General features: G+C 38.3%; 1 protein-coding gene across 1 annotated transcript in view; it reads right to left on the bottom strand.

The window, feature by feature from the left end:
• LOC109105100 (fibronectin type III domain-containing protein 3B-like) overlaps positions 1 to 16,224 on the bottom strand; it is a 127,581-nt gene that overhangs the window by 87,514 nt on the left and 23,843 nt on the right. The window contains exons 2-3 of the mRNA XM_042718267.1: positions 6,160 to 6,307; positions 4,255 to 4,330 (exon numbers count right to left, since the gene is read on the bottom strand). Coding sequence (XP_042574201.1) covers positions 4,255 to 4,330; positions 6,160 to 6,279 — 196 coding nt within the window. The 5' untranslated portion in view covers positions 6,280 to 6,307. The remainder of the gene's footprint in view (positions 1 to 4,254; positions 4,331 to 6,159; positions 6,308 to 16,224) is intronic.

Here is a 16,224-nt window from a genome sequence, read left to right as displayed (position 1 = left end):
GGAGTGAAGAGGAATTGCAGGCTTATTCAACTGTGAAATCTTCATTCAATTGCGTATCAAACTGCCAAGAAAACACTGTGAAATCAATACATGCTTGTGATTTTATGTTCATATTTACTGAGATGCATTACATCCACAATTTGTTTTGACTGTCATTATAAATATCTACACTACAGTTGCCCCATGTTCAACAATCATAAGATACTCTCAGGTTATATATTTGGTGCACTATCTATTATTAAAATATATATGAAAATGTCACAATAGACTTACTTTTAATACACATTTTAATAACAAATTCATTTGTGAATGAAGTTTTGCAGTTTTTCTTTGTGCAACATTAAAACATGAGAATTTTCTATACCTATGAACCAACTTTCCTTTTCTGATTATCACACACAATCCCAAAATCCTAACCAATAACTAAAAACAAAAACAAAGATTCTAACTAGGCATTGTTTAAGCAACTAATCTTCATCATAGAACCAGTCAATCTGGTCCAATTCGATAAAACCAAGCACCAACCTACATTTTCTTCTCACTGAATATCCTGTTCAACTAGGAAATGTTACATTAAAGAAGTAAAAAAATGGGCTGCGAAAGCCATTTCATGTTTTCATGACTAAAATAGTTAGTGCCTTATCAGCAGATACTGAAGAATGAAAATGGTTAATGTCTGTCCAAAAGCATTAGAGATTAAAGTAGCTGGCTGATCAGGCCAGGACCTCGGGTAAATGACAAACAGGAAGTGCTCACAGATGGCTGGAATGCCCCTTCAAATGGAACCAGTGTCCCTAGTTAACCTCAAAACTTGCTTTACCTGCCCTTCATAAACACCACATTTCTACGCTAGGCTAGTCAAAACACAACTGTGCTCTTTCTCGGCCAGGAAATGCTGGAGATAACGCCTTCACACACTACCTTGACCTCACAACAAAACAAAAAAAGGGGCACACACACACACAGAAACACAAAACAGACAACGAGCAATAGGCTGAACACAAACAGCAGGACCTCCCTCTATTTGCAAAAGTGTGGGAAAGCAGCACGAAGCGGCCTTACTGCTGAGAACGGACTGTGGCAGAGGGTTGTTAAGCGGTCCCCTGGAAAAAGAGAAAGGTCACCCTGTTTAAACAAGACAAAGATTACAGTTCAACCTCTTCCACTCTAATTAGCAGCGATAGGAGCGGGCTGGAACTCCAGTAAACATAGTGCTCAGAGTGCTGTAATGACCTGCCACTCAGCCAAAAAGCTTAAAGACACTAGCGCTTGCAATGCCGACAATGGATCCTGGCAGGCGAAGGGTTAAGATTTGAGTTGGGTCAAAAAGTTGAGGCTTAAGATGCTAAAAATAATGCACAACATTCATCAAGTGTGTCAAAAATAGAGGTGAGTGGGATCTCCATGTGGGAAGACAGGAAAAAGTGCTGTTTTTGCAATGAAAGATGATGATAAGGGAGGATGCAAAGCGACCAATAAGAGCAGAGAATCCTTAATTATAAAATTCTTAACCAACAGCCTACTCTTTCCACTTTTCCACTAGCCTACTTCAATGATTCCAGAGACCTACTGTCAAACGTTAAGTGACTGAGAGAACAACTTTCATATTTAAAGTACCAGTTCACAAAAAAAAAAGAAAGAAAGAAATCTGTCATCATTTAGTCACCTTCATATAATTCTGTATAACACAAAAAGCTTTTTGAGCGGGGGCCAATATTTTTGTTGTTTTCTTGAACCACATTCATTTTGGACCAAAACATTTCTCAAAATCTTCTTTTATGCTTTGCAGAAGAATTCTATACAGGTTTGGAGCAACATGAGGTGAGTAAATGATGACAGAACGATCATTTTTGGGTGAACTATCCCTTTAAATTAAACCTTTCGACTCCAAATGTGATCTTGGCCCAAGCATTTTCAAAAAGTTTTCTCTGTGCGTTCTGTGTTGCCAGCGGTCCACGGGCTAAACAGCGGTTACTTTATATAAAATCCTAAATCTAGGCTTCTGCTCTGAGGTTTGCATAATGACAAAGAAGCCTCTCTGTAAAAAGCAGCTACTTCAGAGCCTGTGCTTCAGTCGACACTTCTAATTAAACCCAGTGACCTTTTCTGTAAACACGTGCGTTTGAAATGCCCCTCTCCTCCGTGCACCACACCTTGTTCTCGTTGTTTCGCCGGGTTGCTTTTCCTTGCTTTTTTCCAATGCCACGATGCCATAAGCTGAGCCTTTTCACTAAGCGTCGGATGTGCTTGTGTGCTTCTGTCCAACACAATGGCACGACCTGAAAGGCTTGACCTAAGTACTTCCTTGTTGTTTTTAACCTTACACAGAGAGAGGTTAAAGCCAAGTACAACCATTAATTACAGCATTGATGCTTTTCTTATAGGAAGAACTGGTTTGACAAAAATGCAGCAACAAGGACACTTCATTGTATGACTCAATCTGACTGAGATTACAATGGATGAAAGTTCATGCATTCATGCCACAAGAAAGAGCTATTGGGAATCACAGGTGAGGACCTAAAGCTGACGAACACACAAAGGCACATTGTGGCAGCATGCAAGGCAAGTGCTGTGGCCTGTGGTCTGTTGTTCTATTCTTGTGTCAACATGTTGTTGCCAAGCCTTACAGAGCCTTGTTTCTGACCCTTATCACAACAGCGTGCCCTTCACAGTCCATCCAGCTGGCTCTCCACCCATCTATGCCTCCACAACCTGAAGATCTCTTCTGAGCAGGGAAATCAGTGCTATGCTTCCTTAAGTACAAGTGTTTTCTTACACTACTGTGATTTTGCCTGTTTAAATGTCTAAACATCCACCTTGCCAGAGTCTAAACTTAATCATTAGTGATTATCTTGATTGTATAGGACGGTTGTATAAAACCAATAATCACACATGCCACATTGTTTCAGCATGTCTGAATCTTAAACGCTACTAAAAGTGACATTGCAGTGAAATTTGCATACTCTTAATACAGAAAAAACTGTAATAATGTGAAGTTATATATAATATATGACATCTATACATACATACATCAAAATATATGTTTTCTAATTTAATTCATTTTCAAATGTACTGTTTTCAGCAGCTATTTCCACAGTCGTCAGTCACATGATCCTTTAGAAATCACACTTATATGCTGATATGCTGCTCAGGGAAAAATTCTCGGTCCCCCTTTATATTAGGTGGCCTTAACTATTATGTACTTACATTTAAATTAATCATTTGATACAATGCACGTATTGTGTACATACATATTTTTCATTATATTAAAAAGGAATACCTGCATGTAGTTACATCTGTAATTAATTTCTATAATTACATTTATAATTAAAATGTTGACTCATCCCTTACACCTTAACCCACCCATAACCTCACCTGTATCCCACCTCAGTGTTTTGCAATAAAATATAAACACAATAAATACATTGCACTTATTTTTTTTACATGCAAGTATATAATGGTTAAGGCCACCTAAAGTGGGACCAAATTCTCATTATTATTGATGCTGAACAGTTGTTGCTTAATATTTTTGTAAAAGCTGTGACATTTTCAATGTTTTTCAGAATTCATTGATGAATAGAAATGTAAAACAACAGTTTTTATTTGAAATGTAACATTTCAAATCTTTTTACTGTCACTTTAATGCATCCTTGCTAGATAAATGTATTACTTAAAACCTCAAACTTTTAAACAGTAGTATACATATATATATAGTAACAAGACAAAAAAAAGTTTGGATAACACTCCACTTGATAACACTGTGACCAGCTACCATACCATTCACGTCTCCTGTATTATTCTTGGATTGTTAAAAGGCAACAAATAAGAACATTGAATGCTCTCCTCTGAGAGCTGTCCTTATCTGCGCAGCTGTTCAGAGAACCCAACAGCAGCCTGTGCAAACAATCCATCTTGTCCATCGTTAATTAGCTACAAAGACACTGAATGTTAAAGGAAGGGGTAAAGAGACAAAGAGGCTCATTGTACACTCTGCCTTTTATATCCTCAGAAGCATGCCAGTCGTGCTCCTGCGCCCGGCCTCTCATCGGTTTACACCAGCTCCAAATCCAATAACACACCAATCATGATTTTGATTAGCTAGAAAAACACCACGCAAACAGGAACAGAGGGAACAACAGCACCATCCCACACTTCACAAATCATATACGCAAACTCCAGAAACAAACTCCTGGGATGGCAGGGTTGAGGAACCTGTTGCAGGTTAAACTGCATGAGACAGGAAGCACAACATACCTTGAATGCATTGCAGGGATCCATCCTCTGCTCTGATGGTAAAGGTCTCACCAGGATTTACTTGCACGAAGATCACCTGCGAAAACACTGGGAATCACACAGATGCAATGCCAAAGTTTTGTCCACAAACACAATCGAAGACAGGAAAAAAAGTTGACTAGCCTTAAAATGCACTAATCCATAACTTTAAAATGAGCCGTGGAACATTAGCAAACTATAGTGACCACAACTGCCAAGAAAGCAAATATAATGCACCCCCACGCAATGGTCCGCTCGCCATACCATCTTCTGCTCCAGGCTGCTTACCATCATGTTCTCAGTGCACAGGTTGTTGAGAGTGTAAATGTGCCTGTAGATACGAAAAAGTTGGCCCGCCATGTCGCACGAACCCTATGTTTCTTTACAGCCCTGATGGTCGTGTGTCAGGCGGACCTCCCATCTCCCCGCTCCAGCCCTGGAGATCTGGGCACCTACTTCCTGCGTCCACACACACACACACTGTCTGCTGCTGCTGCAGTTGCTATGGGAACGGCGGCATGCACTGAAGAGTCAAGCCGGATTTCCAGAGGAAAACCTTGTGTTCTACCCTCCCTCTTCTTCCAAGCACACACTTAATGCAGATAAAGGACTCACACAACACATAGACGTGTAATACTGGCAGAATGCAAATGCACACTTCCACATCCTTATGCAAGCATTGCACCTTTGCATACAGTACCAGGCTGACATTGAATGCAGCAATTAATCAAGAATGCTGGGGATTGACAACTTCGTCAGGTTGTGAGGTCTGTTTTACTTTTCAGTGATGCAGAGAAGCGTGGACCTGGCTGAATCCAAAGCACATAACCTTCACTATCTGCTACAGACGCCCTTTTCCTTATCTCTCAAGGGTCTGATTCTTTTTCCGCCCTGGCTGGAGGAAACACACGCCAGGGAGCTGTATCTGCAGCACCTGGAGAACAGATCAGAACAGACTGATCTGCTCTGATAGCGCAGATCTACAGAGAGATGTACAAAGGAAAATGTGAAGCATGCCTGAGGGTACGCCGTGCTCCTTGAATGTCTAATGTAAGATGACTACAATGTTCCTCATTGACCAAAATACTGACCTGGATGTTTCTGGCTTTGTTTTCCACCAGGAATTAGTGAGAAAGAGCCTATGTCAGTTGAATTTAAGGTAACGGCTGACTTGCAGCCACAAAGCTAGTCAACCTTTCACTTTTAACTCTCAAAGAACTTATCAACTTGTGAACTCTTCCTTCAGCACAGCATGAACCCATAGAAAAATGGTCTTGAACATCAAATGAAATGTTATTTTTGTTCCCCTTTTTAAAATTTGAAGAGTGTATTTTGTGCACCAAATGGAACAGGAAGTATAAGACTGTCTTTTAACAGGTTTCCTAAACAACTGCACTGGTCAGATAGTTCCAGCCCAAACTCACTCCATTGGTTGAGTCAGCATGATTAAATTAAATCATTCTCAATATGCAAAACTGAATAACTAGGTTTAATATTGTAATTTTTTAGCCACAATTCCCTGAAATATTATGTTTTGCATATTTTGCTGTATATATTCTCTAGGAAAAAACATTAAATTAATAAATTATTTCATTGATGGCTAAACATTTTTTGACTAAAAAAATAAAACCCCTGCATATAGTTTTGTTAAAAATGTTATTAATTCTTCATTTGTTTCAAAGCTTCCAAAAAAAAAATATTGTGCAATGACAATATAAATGCTAATTACTTAAGTGGCAATTTTTCTACATACTTACTTTTTCCATGATTGGAAGGGGATAATCTTTTTAGAGGTCCTTAGCAACACATTAAAAATCCCTGCTCTAAGAATATGATGCATTCAAGGTATACATTATCAATTCATGCACCCCCCAGAGTAATGCTCACCTGTTGCGATCCATCCCCATTAACATTAATCATGTGTGGAATCATGGCCACCTCCCCGTTCAATAGTGGTGGTGGCAAGTCCAGCGGAATCTGGTCTGTCATCATCATTGTGACGTACATTCATGGAGAACTTTCCTGGACTGCCTTTCTGTTAGGAGACAGAAAAAAAGCAATGGGTGGCGATCAAACAGTAAAAGAATGCTGCAAAATAATGTCATATGATCGTGCAAATGCAACCTCTTTGGATGTCCTGGTTTTGTTCTCATAGTAAGGTAGACGTGTACATCTATCTGAGATGATTTCACAATCTTTGGTTGCTTTGTAACGTCTGAGTGACTGAGCTAACGCATAAATGGATGGAAGATGCTGAGTTGCATCGCGGTGACTCAGCAGGCAACTGAAGCCAACCGTAGAGCACAGCAGTGTCATTGTGAGCTGGACAGCCCGAGGGAAGATCTCTTAAATAAGAAGAGTGTGTAACTGATGCAAAAGTGGACTCCCACCCCCAGAGTTTGAGTTTTGAAACATGTAGGGCGCTCTTGAGTGATTTCACCACAAACAATGCTGGTAATGATCTGTCAGTTTGGTGCTGCGTGACTGTGGTCTAATGGAGGAGAGAGGAAAGAGTTTGGGGAATGAAAAGGTGAGGGAGTCATCAATGAAGGGTGAAGTAGAAACAGACAAACAATTTCTTCTTTTGGATACAAGGCTACCCATCTGTTACAAACACACACGTAAACAGTACGACCACTGTAAGAGAGGCATAACATGTGGCAGAGCCCGCAGGACCAGAATGCAGAGAGAGAGAGAGAGAGAGAGAGAGAGAGGAGAAAATCAGACCCTTGCACATGATTCACCAGAAGACATACCAAAAAATAAAATACTATGCATCATAAGGACTGAAAATGGATAAAGAAAGTTGTGGATAGTTAACCCCAAAAATGAAGACAGAATTTTATCATATTCTCAGCCTTTAAGACCTACCGGTACTTTCTTTTCTTGAACACAGAAAATTATCTAATTAATTTTTTTTTTGGTTCACACAATAAAAGTCAATAGGGTCCAATGTTGTTTTGGACTGTGCTGACTTCTACTGTATGAACAAAAAATAGACAAAAATAGTTTTGCTTGTAGTTTTGGTTTTACGTACTTAAAGTAATGCATAATACCATCAATCAACAAGAAACCACCATCAATGATTATTGTAACAACAAAAAAAAAAAGTTTTTTTAATAAATGCTGTTATTTTGGGCTTTCTATTAATCAAAGAATCCAAAAAAATAGATCACAGTTTTACAAAGTCTTTATTTAGTTTTTGGGGTGTATTAGAATACAAAGTGGAGGTTTCATACTTGAATGTTCCATTATGTTTCACATATTCTACACAATTGTAACACCTCTCCTCCCAGTCTGTCTCAAACACACTGTTTAGTCCCTTTTTTGATGAAACCCCTCTTTCTGAAATACGAAATGTGTTCTGATTGGTTAGCTGGCCCAGTGCATTGTGATTGGCAAACCGCTTGGAGATTGTTCTAGAAATGTCACACACCTTAACATAACTGCGATGTGTTGACAACACGCTACTTCATCTTCTCTAGCACAGTGATTATTTAAATGAGCGACATTGTGACATCACCATATCCGGAAGAATCCCTATTATTCCTGAAGGATCATGAGACACTGAAGACTGGAGTAATGGCTGCTGAAAATAAAGCTTTGCCATGACAGGAAGAAATTACATTTTTAAAGATATTAAAATAAAAAAAACAGTTATTTTAAACTGCAATAAAGTTCTATAACATTACGCATTTTACTGTATTATTGATTAAACAAATGCAGCCTTCTTGAGAAAACCACTTGAAAGTTTTTACAACTTTTGAATAGTAGTCTATATTTATTACAAATAAAAGCATGGGAAAATGACTCCAAAGCCCTAGCAATCCCTAGCCTCAGCAAAAACCAATAATGTGCTTTGGAAAACAGAGACCACATCATGTCCCATTTTACCCTACATTCTGTTCTTTCCATTAATGTTAAATGGTTAGTTTTGTGTGATTTACATAAGCAGAGACATAAATCTGCGAGTTATTTGGCAGCAGTTGGTTTACTTCAAAAGAGAGGTGCAAACCCAGCTGAAGACAGTATAAATGTTTGTGGACATCAGGACAGCAAAAAACTGATTCCAACTCCGTGCAATAATGAGGGCCATCCACTCTCCCATTGTATCACCATTCTTCACTCCATTCTGTTTGACTTTCCATCCATCCCTTATTACCTTTTGCCCACTCCTCATGCTCGATGTTTATGCAGTGCATCAGGTGAGATTTACATGGCAAAACAAGAGTAAACCGATTAACCAGATGGTGACCTCCTTTAGGCCCAGTCACGATCAGAGCTTTCCCTGATGATGCCATCACTAACTGCAGTGATGAGAACAGAATGTGGCTCAGGACTGGAAATGCAGGAAGATCAGCCTGGAATAAACCATCTTTTATCTGGTATCCTAGCATGGTGAGGACTACCAGTACTGACCAGAGACCCAGTCGGACCTTGCCAAATCTTGTCTTTACTATACAACGCTCTGAAGATGCTGATTGGCTGATGGTACTACAAAAGCATGTATATAGTCCAGAATCCCTCACTAGTGACTGAGCTGTAACAAATGGTCTAAGATTAGAGACAGAAGGTTAGAATATATGGATAGTTGGAAAGTTGGCTTCTGAATGTGTCAGAACTATAAACAGACAGAATCACTGTAAAAAACACCATCGTACATGAAATAGAGGAAGAAAGAGAGAGAGACAGACAGACAGTCCAACAGACGGCCACACACAGAGACAAAACCCTTCAGCTAACCAGAAATAATTAATGACCTTTTAAGAGCCGCCAAGCCACAGTCCCATAGAGCTGAGGGGAAGACTCTGAGAATGAGATGGATGGAAAATAAAAGAAAGTAGATAGCAAAAAGAGAGAAATGGGTTTAAATGACTAAATAAAGGCCATCAGAGTTAATTCAGTCAGCTGTTGGCTGGGAAGAGTGGTCCTGATGCAGTCGTGGTTTCAGGCGACAGGTTAAAGTGCTGGGCGGTTAGGCTGAGATTAGTTCAGTTGAGCGGCCCATGCTGAGCTGCTTTGATGCCTGGATCCCTCCTGCTTTAGCAGCTAATGGGGCCTATGTTAAGCCTCGGCCTCTCACCCACCAAAAGCTATAATTAGGATTTCCATTGAAACTGAAACCTGCATTTATTTTAGGATTTGTACAACTTACAGTGGAAACTTGCAATGAGATGGATATGGGTTGTCAGGACTCTGTTTACAGAAATACTGGCCTAACATGTCTCACACTTTGTAGCCTTTTTATATCTCTTTGTTTGAAAAATCCACAATGGAATCTAACCTGGCATATCACAAATTTACCGATTATTTAAACTGCTAAGCTGTTAGTTTTCATGTTCTGGCAAATAAATCACAGATATTAACTTATATCATTAACACTACTTAGTTAAAAGATTCTCTAACTAAATTATTTCACTGTAACATCTGATATAACCAATAGCGCTGATATAGATCTTCATTAGTATAACAATGTATTTTTCAGGCTCACCCAGCAAATGCACATGTCTTCTAGGCTAAATAAAATGAGAGATGCCTCTACAGACAGACGGTTGGCTCTGTTAACTGAAAAAGTGGGACTTTCTTTCTTATGTCGTCTTTTTTTGTGAGATGTTTTATTGTCATTAAATTATATCTGCAAATGTTGATCCCTGCAAGATTCAAGTGGGGTTATCCTGAGTTACCCGACATTGTAAGCGTTACACAAAGTTACACTCACATGATCTCATGCTATGATCTCCCAAGGCATACTCAGCCTGTTTTCATCTACTGTACCTTTAATCTAAATGGCAATTAGAGAACTGTGTGATGTGAAAGCTGCGGAGGAAGCAGATTAAACAAACCTACATGCTTATGGATTCAATCAACACTTGTTTCTCAAGTTTATTAGGGTTTGTTGGTACTCAGGTTTTGACCAGCTGGTTTGATTCATTCATTTAAGGGCGTGTTTTTTTTTTCTAAACACTTGAAAGAAGGTGGAGGAGGAGCAGAAGGAGAAAAGGACAAGTGAAAGGATAATGGGGCCCACCAGTCCCCTAAAATAACAGTTTGCTTTCCTTGCGGTGCTGTGCCTTCAGCCCACCGCATGAGCTGTGCGAGTTTGCATGTGTGTGTCATTGCATGCAAGCCTGTGTGGAAGACTGCACAAGAAAGTGAGTGCTGCAAACAGAGCTGCTTTTGTTTTTCAAATGGTGAAGGGGAATTACTGTGAAAATTAAGTAATGAACAGAGAGTAGCCAGAATGCCACATTCTCATTCATACATCCAATCATGAGACTCTTGAGTCTGTTTGTTCTGTTCTAGAGACTATGCATGCATACATACATACATACATACATACATACATACATACATACACACAGTAGTAGTGGTACAGTATATGGATGATGTTTTATTTCATTGCTATATTTTATTTTTGTCACTGTAGTTCTAGTCGTTTATTTTATTTATTACTCCGATTCTAGTTTTTGTTGTCACATTGCGTTATTTTATTTTATTTTATTTTATTTTATGATGTACAATGGTTGGCCTCTTGGTATGTGAAAAACAGTGTTAAGATAAAGGTCAGATGTCAGTTGCTGATTTTATTTAATTTTATGTTATTTTATATTTTATTTTATTTTTGGATATACAATGCTTGGCCTCTAGGTATGTGAAGACCAGTGCTAAGGTAAAGGTCAGATGTCAGTTGCTGAATGGAAAAGTTGCACAGACTCAGGGTTCTGGGTTTATAGCTCAGCTGGGCCTCTTTGGCTCCAGCTGGCAGATGAGATGACACCTCAGTGAATTATCATCTTTTATGTCCTCTGTTAGATTCGAGAGGCAGTGCTCAGTTTTCGCTTCCAGTGGCAGGCCTGGTCTCTTCACACAAGGCTGTCTCTCATCCTACCACTTCCCTCAGCCACGACGAACAAGCGGCCAATTGTTGCGGCCTATCCTTGAAGGAATTTTTCAATTTAACTTTTGGAATCGACACCTTATTAATAAGAAATTCTTTCAAAGAAGAGGAAACCTCAAGGATTTTACTGGCAGAACAGCCTTCACAACGGAAATCCATGGACATAACTGCAAACACTCCAACTGGAGAACAAAACAAGATGTTTCAAACAAAGAGATAAAAAGGCTACAAAGTGTGAGACACTATTGGTTATATCAGATGTTACAGTGAAATAATTTAGTTAGAGAATCTTTTAACTAAGTAGTGTAGATAATATAAGTTAATATCTGTGATTTATTTGCCAGAACATGAAAACTAACAGCTTAGCAGTTTAAATAATCAGTGAATTTGTGATATGCCAGGTTAGATTCCATATTGGGTAATAGAAATTACATCTTGACAGCTTTTGAAATCTTGCTCAGTTCAAGTATATATTAGCTGTACTTGCCTAATGTCTAGATAGCTGCCAACGTGGCTGCCGAGTGAACTGACATTAAAGTCACAATGAAATGAAAGTAGCGACAAATCTTTTCTTCCATATTGTGATGTACATCTGAGTGTAACAGATTATCCAAGTAGAAAAACGTAGAACAGGGACTTGGTTTTACACGTGAATTGTAGATTGAATATTGAGTTGTGGGTGCTGGACGTAAAAATGGAAGCAGATGAATGTGAGTTACCATGGGCTGAGCTCACATGGGGACTAACTAATTAGAAAAGACCTGCATACATGACCAGAAAGTTTGCCATTTACAATGGAAGGTCCAGTTATGACATTCTGGTAAAAAAAAATAACCTCATAACGTTTAGAAATGAAACATTTCTTATATGAATTATTCATTAAAGTACATAAGTATTTAGAAAACAGATAGTGTGAAGTTTTATTTTATGCTAACTTGTGTGTGTGTGTGTGTGTGTGTGTCTGTGTGTGTGTGTGTGTGTGTGTGTGTGTGTGTGTCTGTGTGTCTGTGTGTGTGTGTGTGTGTGTGTGTATTTGAGAAGGTTTGTGCTTTGAGGGAGGAGTAATCTTCTAGCCAAGGGCAACTTGATATGTTGGTGGTCCATTCTCCATTCCCACCAGCATCAAAAGCCACAAACGGGTTATAAATGTTTTATTTTTTCCTTGTTTGGAATGCTAAAATGCTAATTTCTTCCTCCTGGAGCTGGGCAATATGGCAAAAAATAAAAATCTCGATTTTTTTCAGAAAGTTTGACCAAGGTTTTTTTTACGATTTTTTAACTAGTCAACTTGAAAATATAACTATGACACGATTCAAATAACTTTTTCTTTATTAACCCTCTAGTTAAAGAAAATTCTATTCCAAGTGCACCACACATAAAGTTGTGAACATGATGTAAATGTTAAACAAATCACTAGTTAAATATCTTTGCAGAAAAGATGCATGATCTACAACTACATCTTGTACAAACTTGTCTTATACATATTATAAGTTCAGAAATAATATGAGGAAAATGCTTTAAAAAAAATCTCATTCAAATCCTAAATGACTGACGGTATAACACCAACAGACTATTATAAATGTTCTGTAAAAACAACAGCAGCTTTCAGCCTGTCACCATGATGCAAACATAAAATATCAGACATGAAGTAGTAGTTACAGGTTTTTTTGTAACTCGCACTGCTTTTCTATTGCTTTTTCTGTGTAAACATGGACATGGTTGACTGTTGCGCTAGCATCTCTTGAAGCGCCTCACGCATGCATGTAAAGACATTCTAAAAATGTAGCGCTCAAGTTAAAAGAAGTTCACTCCCATCTTCTTGCATGTTTTTTTCTATTCCACTGCCCGCGTCGCATCTTTGTCAACACAAAATCACATTCTGTGTGAATGGTGCCTAGCGATGAGCGTGTCACACGTGAGCAGTTAATCACATGTGCTGACATGCGGTTGAATAGTGTTCTCTTTACGGTTATAATTGGCATATTGACAAAGTGTCTAATTCCAACATTTGGTAATATTTCTATTCAAAATCGTGATTCCTCGATTTCTAAAAAATACAATAGTGGCAAAACATTCAATTTGAATGAATCGATAAAATCAGAAAAATCACCCTGCCCTACAGTTCCTCCTCAAAAGTTCAAAAAGAGTCCTCAATAAGGTGTGGGTAACAGCTTAGCGCTGTTGCTAAGGGCTTCACTGGACTGTTATGTTGTGTTTTGCTGTGCCTACCTATGGCTTTTATTCCCTGTGGTGCAAAGACTAGTTCTCCAGATTTTGTGTTGAACTGCACAGGTCTTGGGAAATACAAAAGAAAAGGCATTTCTGAATGAAGGCGCAGGGGATTTTTGAATGACGGGCCTTGCTTTGAGTAACCGGAGATGAATATCACTGTCTCCCATTGAGAACAAAACACACTGAGCCACTTCCTGTTCTACAGCCTGCTCGCTGCAATATTTAACACTGTGCAGGACAATAAGGGAAGCATATTACAGGCATACTTACATATGCACTCACACACTCCCCTCAGCCAGTTTACATGGTGAGTGATTTGACTTGTATGGCATAAAAATAAATGTTAAAAAAAAAATCGGTCATGCACACACTGACTTTCCTGTTTCCTGTCAGCCTGGCGGAAAGGGCCAGCTGTGGGTCATGATTGCACAACCACACTAACACAACTCATCAGGAGTACAATAAAATAGTTAGATGCTTCCATGAACAACTCACAAACTTAATTCATGTACCATGCATTTTGCCAAGACGACACATCCAAATGTGATCCCAGGACAATAACTCACTAACACCCTCATCACATGCCATGAGATGAGGGCTAGCCACATCCACAACATTCCTCTCCCACAGCACGACACAAGCACAGACATCAAGACAAATGGCATCAATGGAACGCAATGTTCTGCAGCTATGCTGCGGTTTGGAGCTTCAGGAACACACCACAGGTGACAAAGACGTCCTATGCAACTTTCGAGGGTCAAGGTTTTATGCAACACAGCCGTCTGTGGCCTTAGGGAGGCTGTAACAAGGCAAACGATTTGTGGGCTGCAAGACTGAGCAAATATGGCAGCTCCCACTTTTATTTATGCATAAATATCACACAGACTAATTAAATCCTGGGCAGTCTGGGCAGCGAGGCGTGCAGTACAGCCAGTCTCTGTCTGCCTGTCTCTCTCACTCTCGTCCAGTACCTCCTGTCACATGCCAGCCAGTTTCCGCAGTCTAGATGGACACAAAAAAGGAACAAAAGAGAGAACAAACGGGAACGGGTCAGACAGACAGCGCGCCACAAACTGTTACCGCCTTGTCCAGCACAACGACATGGATCCTTTGGAAACTTGGACGCTGCGTCTAAGTTCCTGTACTTTCAGAGTCTGTATTGGTGAATTTGAGGAGGAACTTGCTTCTCAATAGTATAGGAAAAGAATTCAGCAGGTATGCAGGTGTGGTTGATACATTCTTGTAGGGCTGAAACGATTCCACGAAATACCTCAAGCAACTAGAATACAAAAAATCATAAATAAAATCAAAGTCATAAACTATTCACCATACAGTAACTACACACAGAACACAGTGTTTCCCCACAGACCATTATTACTGACCCACAACCTGATAAACGCTGGACCATAGACTGTAAAAAAAAAAAAAAAAAAAAAACGATGGAGATATTTAAGATCGTACATCAATATGTTGGCTAGTTATGATGTCCCTACGTTTGCTATGTTTTGTGAAAGACTAAGTGCAACTGTGCATAAAAATAGCACAGAAAGTAAGTCAGTCAATATCACACGAAGAGTGCCAGTTTTCACCTCTAAACTCAGCATGATTACAAATATGATTTTATTCAACAGGTCAATAAACAAAAAGATAATATTAAGAGACTTACGTTTTAGACACTATATTGTCTGTTTTTGCTTTATTTTGCCAAAAAATAAAATAAAATAAAATAAAATATAAAACAGCCACAGCGCTGTTTTGTGTCTCTGAGCAACATGAGAGGCGTTTTGTTCCTGAATAAATCAATCATTTAAATGATTCGGTTCAATCGCAATGACTCACTTCTTAACAGTGACTTACTGCCACCTACTGGTGGATTTAATTTGACATTTAAAATATATTTTCGTTTTTAGAATAATTTTAAATATCAATATTCAATGTTTTATGTTTAAAATAACAAATTATTATTTATGCATTTGTAACTGCAGGTTAAATGCATTCATGTCCCTTTGTGTGGGAAATTCATCCCATGCAGCTTCTGTGTTTCCTCTGCATTGCAAAGATGAATTTTGATACTAATATCATTTGTTTGGTAACAACCCAAATGTCTTTTATTCTAATTAACTGATTAAATGTAAGAATGTATGTAAAGGGACATTTAAGAGGGTTTATTCTCCAAATAACTCTAATTTCATGTTGCAGAAAAATTTGTTTAAAAATTGTCTCTTGTTCCAAGTTATCTTCTTATCCACTGATTTTTGCATCTCGCAAAAGCCACAAAGCCTTCCAAGAAGACAGTAAAGGCTTATGTCATGCTTGAGCTTTAGTTAGGCTGAAACTTGAAAGTTAAGTTGCACAACATAAATGCAATGTTTAGGTATTATTATTATTTTTATTACTATTACCATTATTTACACCTTAGACTTTTTACCTATTACAAATTAATGTGAAAAAATTAATTTTAAACAGATTTTAGTTTTTTTTTTTTTTTTTTTTTATGTTTTTATTTTATTTTATTGATATATTTGCATTTGCATTTTGAATGTACTTTGGCAATTAAATGCATTAAATGGGTTTAGTTTTCACGGTTATTAATGTATGCAATTTCAGCAAAAAAGAAAAAAGAAAAATTCTAAAAAGAAAACATATTAGTTGTTTATTTTAAGAGATCTAACTTATCTCTTGTAAATTTAGTATTTACTTCTTATCCGATTACTCGATTAACCGATGGAATAATCTATAGAATACTCAAATACTAAAATAATCGATAGCTACAGCCCTACATTCTTGTGACCCCTGTGTTATGCATCTCCTTTTGGACAAGT

This window comes from Cyprinus carpio, chromosome B2, assembly GCF_018340385.1.
Source record: "Cyprinus carpio isolate SPL01 chromosome B2, ASM1834038v1, whole genome shotgun sequence".
Classification (NCBI taxonomy): Eukaryota; Metazoa; Chordata; class Actinopteri; order Cypriniformes; family Cyprinidae; genus Cyprinus; species Cyprinus carpio.
This window is presented reverse-complemented; position numbering and strand designations above follow the sequence as displayed.